This window comes from Cajanus cajan, chromosome 6 (assembly GCF_000230855.2).
Source record: "Cajanus cajan strain Asha chromosome 6, NIPB_CcT2T_4, whole genome shotgun sequence".
Classification (NCBI taxonomy): Eukaryota; Viridiplantae; Streptophyta; class Magnoliopsida; order Fabales; family Fabaceae; genus Cajanus; species Cajanus cajan.
The window spans coordinates 48,651,188-48,661,561 of NC_138522.1; the positions used below are offsets into that span (position 1 = coordinate 48,651,188).

Sequence of the window (10,374 nt, forward strand, 5' to 3'; positions counted from 1 at the left end):
GTTCTTAATACTTAAGGTTAGCTTTTATTTTACTAATATTTTATTATAATATTTTGTCTATAAAGATAATATATTGGATGATGTTTTGTATGAATTTTCTTGTGGAGCCAAATCAATCAAAGAGAATGAATTAGCGGTGTATCAATCGAGCAATTTAAAAGAAAAATTCTTTTTCCCTCTCTTTCTTGTTCCCGTTGAGTGATAACAAGAAGGAAAATGATTCATAGCCTGTTTGTTTTTACGTTTGAAAACTTGGACGTGATTTTGAGAAGCAACTATTAGTTGCTTTTGTTGCGTTATAACGTGAAAATAGGAGAAAATGTGGATCCCAAACGTATTACCAAACACGTATTCAGTCTCCGAACGTGAATGCCGAAATTTTTTCCGAACGAATAAAATAATAATTTAAATTATAAAATATTAAATTAAATAATTATTTTATAATAAATTTATTAAAAAAATATTAATATTTTAAGGATTCGGACTATAATTCGGAGAAACTTTCGTACTGTGTAGCATAACTCTAACAATAAATGTAAATACTTCAAAGTAATCGATACCTGTTTTTTGCTTGTACCCTTTAGTAACCAGTCTTGCTTTAAAACGATCAATTTTTTCATTGGGATTGTACTTGGTCTTGTATACTCACTTTACTCCAATAGACATTTTATTTGCTGGCAAATTTGTTAACTCCCATGTTTCATTCTTTTCAATGACATGAATTTGATCATTCATTGCTTTTCTCTATTTCTCATCACTTGAATCTTCTTTAAAAGTCACCGGCTTACTATCTGTAAATAAAACAAAATTAATAATTTCTTCATAGATGGGTCATTATCATTGTCCACAACATAATCTTCCAATCTAGCTGGTAGTTGATGACATCTCCTTGGTGTATTAGAAGATGCTGGTTCATTAGCAACTAGATTTGGTTATCCCTCAAACTCTTTGTAGTTGCCAAAGATCACCATTTTCTCCTTTTGAAACTTTTATCTCTTAAAAGAAATATACAGGTGATATTCTAAAGAAATTCAAGATGGACAATTCAAAGCCAATTTTCATGTCAGTTGAAGAAAAGTTAAAGCTAACAAAAGAAAGTGAAGGTGGAAAGGTGGATGCAACCTAATACAAAAGTTTGAGTGGAAGTTTGAGATATTTGACTGCAACTATATCAAATATAATATTTGGAGTCAGGTTACTTAGTAGATTTATGGAGGAGCCACGTGCTTTTCATTTTCAAGGAGCAAAGATAATTATTCGTTATATTAAAGGTATTTTGACTAATAAAATTTTTTACACTAGTAATAATGATGTGAAGGTTGTTGGATACACAAATGGTGATTGGGCAGGAGATGTGAGAACAAGAAATAATGTGTCAAGGTATGCATTTTATTTAGGTACTGGTACAATATAATGGTCTTCAAAAAAATAACTAATTGTTGCACTTTTTAGTGTTGAAGCCAAATATATTACAACAATTATGTTATACAAGTAATATGGCTGAAGAATTCTAAAGGTGATGCACCAAAAACATAATACTCCCACATAAATATTTTGTAACAATTGCAATTGCATTAAACAAAAATCCAAATTTTCATGGACGATCTAAACACATTAATATTTGATTCTACAAGATACGAGAATTGATAACTGAAAAGGAAGTGAAGGTTAACTATTATTCAACTAAAAAGTAAGTAAAAAATATTTTTACAGAGCTGTTAAAGATCAATTTATTTTACAAATTGAAGAAAATACTTGAAATGATGATTTAAGGGAGTAAATGTAAAAAAATATTAAATCAAGCCGCATCGCTTGAAATCTTCTTATCCATTAAACATTCTAAAAAAAAATTACTACATTGCTTTCTTTTTTCTCAAGTTATAACTGCACCACCATTTGTTTTTTCTTAAGACTTAAGGTTAGCTTTTACTAATATTTTATTAAAATACTTTGCCTATAAAAGATAACATACCGGATGATGTTTTGTATGATTTTTTTTAGCCAAATCAATCAAAGAGAATGAATTAATGGTGTATCAATTGAGTAATTTAAAAGGAAAACTTTTCCTCCTTCTCTCTCATTTTCACTTAGTGATATCTATTTGTTTTAGTAGTAACAGAATAACGGGAGGGTGAGTGTTGCATATTTAGATTTTTCAATGAAGATATCACGATTGAATTCCCACACCTGAACATTAGTTAAAAGTTAATTGTTGTAGAAAATTACTTTTATTCTACATCGGTGACATTTAGAATGGTAATAATATTGATCCAAAATGTCTATTTTAATTGATGTAAAAATGTTGTATGTGTACTAGTGATTATCGAGTTATTTGAGCAATTTGATCCGATTATGAAGTGTATATATATGCAGAACCTTAAAACATTAAACCAAGCACGATCGTGTTTGATAAGTTTATGCCCACTATTATATGTAAATGAGATTGTCAATACTATGAATGTTTTTTGGACTTTGAACATTTTGAGACTCCAAAGACATGTTCTCTCTCTCTCTAGAACTCAAGATTAAAATGATCAATGTCTCTTATCAATAAAATATTACTTAATGGTCACAAAGGGTCAATTTTACTTCTTAACATTCAATCACAATTGTTCAGTCTAAACTACGTGGTTATATATATATATATATATATATATATATGAGGGATGTTATAATAACACCGATATAATTTTTACTAAGTGTTACACCGCTCAATAACTTTATATTAAATGCAAATTTTGTAAATCTTATCGTTAAATTGAAAGTTCATATCTCTTAGATCATATATATAAAATTTTATATTAATCCAAGATGATTTGATACTTCATTTTTATAAAATAAAATTGACGTAATATATTCATTTCAAAATATACTAAAATATGAACACTTTGATTACCTTCAAATTGTTGTTCAATTTTAATAAAATTTGATATACACCTATAAAGTGATATGAACTTTCAATCTAAGGGTTGATTTATAAAATTCACATTTAATATAAAGTTATTGAGTGATGTAACATTTGGTAAAAATTACACCAGTGTAATTATAACCCTCCACACACACACACACACACACATATATATATATATATATATATATATATATATATATATATATATATATATTTTTATTTTATTTTAAAGAACACTACAATATCTCCTATATATGATATTTGAACTTAATCTTCGCTATTATCGTGTCAAAGTGTGCTTATTCTTAAGCGTATTTTATTTGCATCAATATTCTTAATCATTCATATAAGCGAGATTTCTTTTACAAGTTTCTTTTTCGTGGATTTAAGATATGACCAAACATTAAATATAAATATTTCTTCCAATAAAAATTTTAACTTTGATTTTTATTTTTTTATTTTTATGTTTTAATATTTAAGAGACGTTGCAATATTCCTTTTTATTCCACGATATAATATTTCCAGTTTTGAAATTCTATTAATTCCAAGTTTTAGGAGAAGTTTTAGCTTCTCAAAATTTTGAAATTGAAAATATTTGATTCTTATATTTGATTTCTTATTTAAAAATAATATTTTCATAAAACACATTTTTTCAGGGATTTTTTTTAATGTTTTTCACAAAATTGTTTCTTTGCTTTTATTCTCCTGATGTTGGATGAAAGTTTTATTGTTTCAAAAAGTTTTACCTCTCCTTAAGAGTTTAGTTGTAATTTTATTAACTAGTTAATTAAGTACTATAACTAAATTAATCATTGTTATAACTAGAACATTTGATAATTTATTTTTCTGAATAACTAATTAATACCAGTTTACAAATAAATAATTAGAAAAAAAATTTGTTTTCGGGACCCTTCTGGTCATCATTCCTGGAATATTTGCAAGCTGACGAGAGACCTACTTTCCACTTTTTGTCTGAAAGTAGGTGTTGACTACACACACTGAGACAAAGGGAAAAAGTAAAGGGTTTTCCTGTTAACTTAGCATTTTACCATTTGATTATGGTGCTCTGTAATTTAGACAGCATAACTACTACGTAAGTACTAGCTGAAACCAAACTTTGTTTTAAAGAATACTGACCAAAATGTTTTTCACAGAAATTACAAATATATATTTACAACTTAATCTAGTGGCATAGCTGACAAATTTGTATTCTTAAACAATGATTTTTAAGAAAAATTATATATATGAAACAAACATACATATATGATATAATTTCGTTAAAAACAATATATGATATAATTTACTATTGGTTAATTCATCAAAAACAAATTACGTAACATTGGTTAAAGTGATATGAGATTTGAATCTTTTAAGTAATGAATATTGCTTAAGTCTTTTGTACGAAAAAAAAACTATTGAATTTCATTAAGATAGTTAATCTTGTTGTTCAATAAAGACTATTATTAAAAAAATTATGGACATTCATATTAATAATATGTTAATAAATACTATAATTTTTATGTAGAGACCCAAGAGCATGAACATATTTTTGGTAGTTACTAATCAATGAGCATATTTTTAAATCCAAGAGCATGAATTAGAAAAGATCAATGCACATAGAATTAACTTAACTTAAAATATATGAAAAAATGTTATTCATGAGCCCCATTCGAGTTTATTCAAAATTAAAACGTTTACCTATTTTAAAAGTTTAAATATGTTAGTAACCATTGTAGGTGCAAAGTTTAGGTTGAATTCAACCTATTACTCGTAAAGTGATCACCAAATCCTGAGAATTATGGAGGTTATTGCATTTATATTCCCCAATTCATATTCAATAAATAACAGACTATGAGAGAATATATGTGAAAAGAACTCAACTTTAAAGCTTCATCTTAATCAAATAAGATATTAATTGGTGTAGTATATGTGACATATGTGATCACTTATGAAATAATGATGTTGTATATGTGACATATGAAATCAGTTATGAATGGCTAACTCCAAAATTTTCATGCATGTGTAAGTATGAACAAATGTTACAAAATAACTAGTATATTTAATATATGACATTGGAATCATTAAGATGACACAAAATATAATTCAAAATTTTAAAATATATCGGATCCAATTCGTTAAATCTAGAATTGTCAAAATGAACTTGAATTGAACTAATGGGTAATGCAAATGTTATTCGATAACAGTGTCATAATAATCCAACAACAATTATTAAAAAATCCTCTAAAACTATCTTAACCTCGTAAAATTAACAAATTGACTCACGTGAATATTGCTCCTAATATATACGTTAATCGATCTTATTATACGCATGCATCTCCAACATAGATAAAAAAAAAAAAAAAATTGCAGAAGAATAAAAGTGTTTACATCGAGTTTTGTTTATTTATGTGATAACTTTTTTAGGCTTGTTCGAAGATACTTGCTATGCTACATGTATGTTTCCTTTACGGCCTACACATTGTATGGTAAATGGCTTCCTTTCTTGAGTAGTTGCGGGAATTTTGACATTCACAACTCACCCCTTTGCTGTCAAACAAACAAAGCACCGAAGGATAATTCAGATTGGCTCGTATAGTCAGCAGAGGTCAGATCAAATGACCCACCAAATAAACCTCTCTTTGTCCACATCCACAGTTGTTACCCATTCATCCTCCCAGTCAAGTACTGTAACACTAATTTGTCCTTTAGGTTTCACTTTTATTATTTCTCATTTATACCCTTCGAACCAAATCAGAAGAAGAAAAAAAAAAAAAAAAACCAAATGGGTGATGGGTATAGATTAAAATAGATTTGAAATTGGAGTGTTGTACTGTGTGAAGTGACTGCATGGGCAGATAGGTCCTTCCCGTCAAATCTATCTATGTAGCTAGCTACGTTGTCACTGTAAAAATAAAAGGGTTGCTGAGATGCTGAGTTTTTGGTTATCCGAGTTCTGAATTCTGAATCCTTTCCCAATTCCCACTTGCGAGCCCACTCTAGTGCCCATTTCATGTCATGCATTGCTCACTAGATTCAGCTACATAATAGCTACCTCACCACACGCTTTCAAGTTTCCAACGCGCATAGACACACAGACCCTCACCAAAATAGTTATATCCTAGTACTCTCGCTATTATTTCGCTCTCATTCTGGGTTTAAAGGTAGGGTTTAACGGAGGGTAGTAACTAGAAATAAAGTTTATAATTTTTAAGAAAAGAGAAGAGAGAGAGAGAGAGAGAGGAGGCAAACCCAAAACCAAAAAGACGTGGTCTTTCTCATTCATATATACATACACAGATCCCTATGGAATGAAGTGGGTGCTCCCCAATCTTCGCTCGTCGAGAATTCATTCCTTTTGCTTATAGTTTTGTTGTGTTTGGAGAGAGACACATTTGTGTTTTGTGGTGAGCGCATAGAACGATGAGTTTGGTTGGTAGAGGAGAAAAAAACTTTACATTGTTGTTGTAGCAACTAGCAGCACAACAAAAATCCAAGTCTTGATGTGCTGAGATTTTTATTCAACGTGATGATTAGTTTATTTGCCGAGCAATCATTGCCTTGCCTTCCTTACTGGTAGCGAGCGATTACATACCTTTTCGAGTAACCAAAAAGAAAAAACAAAAGCAACAAGATGAAGGGCATGAATGAGAGTAACACCGATGATGGAAACAATCATAACTGGTTGGGCTTCTCTCTCTCACCCCACATGAAAATGGAGGCTACTTCAGCCACTGTTTCCAACGCCGCGGTTCCGACAAGCTTCTACATGTCTTCTCCTCACATGTCCAACTCCGGAATCTGTTACGGTGTTGGGGAAAACGGTAACTTTCATTCTCCTCTTACCGTAATGCCCCTCAAGTCAGATGGCTCACTTTGTATCTTGGAAGCTCTCAGTAGATCACAAACGCAAGGTTGGTTTTTCTATATTTATTTCTTTTGGAAAAAAGTAGTTTTATTTTTAATTTTATTTTTATATTTTTATGCCATGTATGGCCCGTTAATAATTACTACCTTGGTTGCATTATTGAAGTGATGGTGCCAACTTCCTCTCCAAAATTGGAGGACTTCCTAGGTGGTGCAACTATGGGAACTCACGAATATGGTAGCCACGAGAGAGGGGCAAATGCAATGGCTCTGAGCCTAGACAGCATGTATTATAACACTCAAAATGTAGAGGCTCAACCCAACAGAGGCTTTCTTTCAGAACCCTTCAGGCAACAAGGGCATATGAATGTCCAAACACACCCTTATTATTCAGGACTTGCTTATTATCAAGCGCCGTTGGGGGAACAAAGTCAACAAACCAAGGTAACACAAGTTTCGGTTTGCAGCTCCCTAATGCCTCAAATGACAGAAGAAGGTTTAAAAAACTGGGGGGCTCCAAGGGATTATTCAACTACTCATCAACAGGGTCTGGAGCAGCAAATGAACTGTGGTGGCACCACTCTTGGAAGTGTTGGGTGTGGAGAGTTACAGTCTCTAAGCTTATCTATGAGTCCTGGTTCTCAATCTAGTTGTGTCACTGCTCCTTCTGGAACAGATTCTGTGGCTGTGGATGCAAAGAAAAGAGGACATGGTAAGATGGGTCAGAAGCAACCAGTGCATAGGAAATCTATTGACACATTTGGGCAGAGAACTTCGCAGTATAGAGGAGTCACAAGGTTAGTTTTGAAGCTTTCTTAATTTGTGTAACTTTTGCTGAGACTTCCAATCTTGAAATAAATTGGGTTTCTTTGTTTAGTCAATTATGTTTTTTTGGTAATAATTTTATCTTGTGATTGTTTTTCCATTAGGCATAGATGGACTGGGAGGTATGAAGCGCACTTGTGGGATAATAGTTGCAAGAAGGAAGGGCAGACTAGGAAAGGAAGACAAGGTTAGTGAGAGAGAATAGTAGTGGTTGACATTTTTATTATTTTTTTGGAAGTATTCTTCTCCATCAAAAGCTTTTGGTCCCTAATCTGACATGTGCCCACTAACTTGTGTCATGTGTTCGTGCTTGTGGACGATTATCAAATCGAACTTTGCATGTTGCAGTATATTTGGGTATGTCTCTCCTCTACCTAAAGACTTCACTTTTTCTATACCTTCGCTACTGTTTCTAACTGTTACGTGGTCAATTTGGTTTTTTGGACTAAAGGGGGTTACGATATGGAAGAGAAAGCTGCAAGAGCCTATGATCTCGCGGCTCTCAAGTACTGGGGACCTTCAACGCACATTAACTTTGCGGTAAATTTCATTTCGTGTAGCATGTTTGTTTCTTTTGTTTAATTCGAAACTTGTGTGAATCAGAATCCCATTCTTTTTGTTCTTTGGCAGATAGAAAATTACCAAGTTGAACTTGAAGAAATGAAGAACATGAGCAGGCAGGAATACGTTGCACACTTGAGAAGGTACACATATCGAGTAATTAAATAAAATTACCTAGGCAAAAGCTACCAATTATGTGATAATCAATGTGATCGAATATCTATTTGCTTTGCAGAAAAAGCAGCGGATTTTCAAGGGGTGCTTCGATATACAGAGGGGTCACTAGGTGCGTACGGTTCTCCTGCACCCTTTTTGTTCATTTGGATTAGTGACATTTTGGTATGGGAATTTGGGTTCAGTTCATTTTTTAATGTTATGCAGGCACCACCAACATGGAAGATGGCAAGCAAGAATAGGCAGAGTTGCTGGGAACAAGGACCTTTACCTAGGAACATTCAGTAAGTCCTAAATTACCGTCCACTTCTAATTACCAGGGGGGTCTTGGTAGAAACCAAGAATGCAAATTTTGGTGTATTTTTAAGCTGCTAGATTTGTTAAGAAAAGTAAACATCATATGGCATTTATTAGATTTCTGCTCCAATCTCTCTTTTCCCAAACACTTGTGACTAGTAGTGTGCTTTTTATAAGGCTGACCATACCTCTACTTTGAATGAAACATACCAACTTTTTTAAGGCTGTTACTCTCGCAGATAGGGATGGATAAAGGGTATCTTGACAAGAATGGTTTTAAAAAAAAAGTTCAAATTTTCTAAACCCCTTTATTATTGACCATTTATGCAATTCGACTAGTTACTAACTTACTACTTTGAATGAGTTAATCAATCACCGGTACAGTTCTAATAACATTGAATACTAATGTTAATTTTTCTTCTAGGCACTCAAGAGGAAGCAGCAGAAGCATACGATGTAGCCGCGATCAAATTTCGCGGCGCAAATGCAGTCACAAACTTTGACATTTCAAGATACGATGTTGAGAAAATCATGGCCAGTAGTAATCTTCTTGCTGGGGAGCTCGCAAGGAGAAACAAAGATAACGATCCAAGAAACGAGGCCATTGAGTACAACAAGGGTGTAGCAACAAGCCATAGCAACGTTGAAACGGTTCAAGCAAGAAACAACAACAATGAAAAGAATTCTGAGTGGAAAATGGGTTTGTTTAATCAGACGCCACATGGCTGTGACCAAAAAATAATGCACTGCGGAAATTATAGAAACAGTGCATTCTCTGTGGCCCTACAAGATCTCATTGGGATTGATTCGGTGGAGGAGTCTAGCAAGATTGGGACTCATTTTTCAAACCCGTCCTCGCTGGTGACCAGTTTAAGCAGCTCAAGAGAGGCTAGTCCTGATAAAACGGGTCCCTCGCTTCTGTTTCCAAAACCACCGATGGAAACAAAGATTGTGAACCCCATTGGTACCACTGTTGCTTCTTGGTTACCCTCACCAACGGTTCAAATGAGGCCACCTCCTGCTATTACTTTGTCTCACTTGCCAGTTTTTGCTGCATGGACTGATACCTGAAAAAGAGATACATCTGCTTCATTTTTCATTATCATGTAATGCGGCTAAAACATACTTTTGGTCTCACCTTATATTTTTTTTCTTCAATTTAGGTTATCTAAGTTTTAAGTTTTAAAAAAATCCCTTTGGTATCTTATAAGCATTTTTAAATTGATTATTCTGTCATTTATTTTATATTTACGGGGTTAATTCTGATAGATGCGGCAAATATTTGTCCAATATGACATATCTAAGTTGGTGCGGTAAATCGATGAAATGATCAATGTGGTCATCTTAACATACTAAAGTCAGGTTTTTTAAAATTTGGGTAGCTAAGGTATAACTTACCAATAGGATTTGATCAAAATTATTATTTAGTCACGTTATGAATTTTGGAATATAAACAAGATTTCTCATTCTTAAAATAAGATAAGAAATAAGTTAATAAAGTGAACATATGCTTTATTGGTAAGAAACTTTTAAAATGATACTAAAAACAAAATCATGGGATTTTAAGTTCAAATTCATAAATATGTTATTATTGTAAAATTGTTAATGCTAATAGTAAAATAATACAGAAGTTTTTCTAAAAAAATATGTCACTCTCAAACAAATTCAAAACATAACAATTCTAACAATGATGTGCATGTTATTATATAAATAAAAGAAAAGGTGGGGACTGGTGTTTGGAG

At 32.3% G+C, this 10,374-nt stretch overlaps 1 protein-coding gene across 1 annotated transcript; it reads left to right on the forward strand.

The window, feature by feature from the left end:
* Window positions 1-5,760: 5,760 nt before the first annotated feature.
* Window positions 5,761-9,834, forward strand: LOC109795795 (AP2-like ethylene-responsive transcription factor ANT). Its single transcript, XM_020355335.3, has 9 exons — window positions 5,761-6,822; window positions 6,942-7,572; window positions 7,705-7,787; window positions 7,949-7,957; window positions 8,052-8,140; window positions 8,231-8,304; window positions 8,397-8,447; window positions 8,543-8,619; window positions 9,057-9,834. Exons 1-9 carry the CDS (start codon window positions 6,543-6,545, stop codon window positions 9,701-9,703), a joined length of 1,941 nt encoding a protein of 646 aa, XP_020210924.1. The 5' UTR covers window positions 5,761-6,542; the 3' UTR covers window positions 9,704-9,834.
* Window positions 9,835-10,374: the final 540 nt, after the last annotated feature.

Excerpts from the sequence above, each read along its gene's own strand:
- LOC109795795 (XM_020355335.3), top strand. The coding sequence starts at position 6,543 with ATGAAGGGCATGAATGAGAGTAACACCGATGATGGAAACAATCATAAC. Across the intron at positions 7,573-7,704 it reads CAGTATAGAGGAGTCACAAG|GCATAGATGGACTGGGAGGT; the intron begins GTTAGTTTTGAA and ends TTTTTCCATTAG. Across the intron at positions 8,141-8,230 it reads CAACGCACATTAACTTTGCG|ATAGAAAATTACCAAGTTGA; the intron begins GTAAATTTCATT and ends GTTCTTTGGCAG.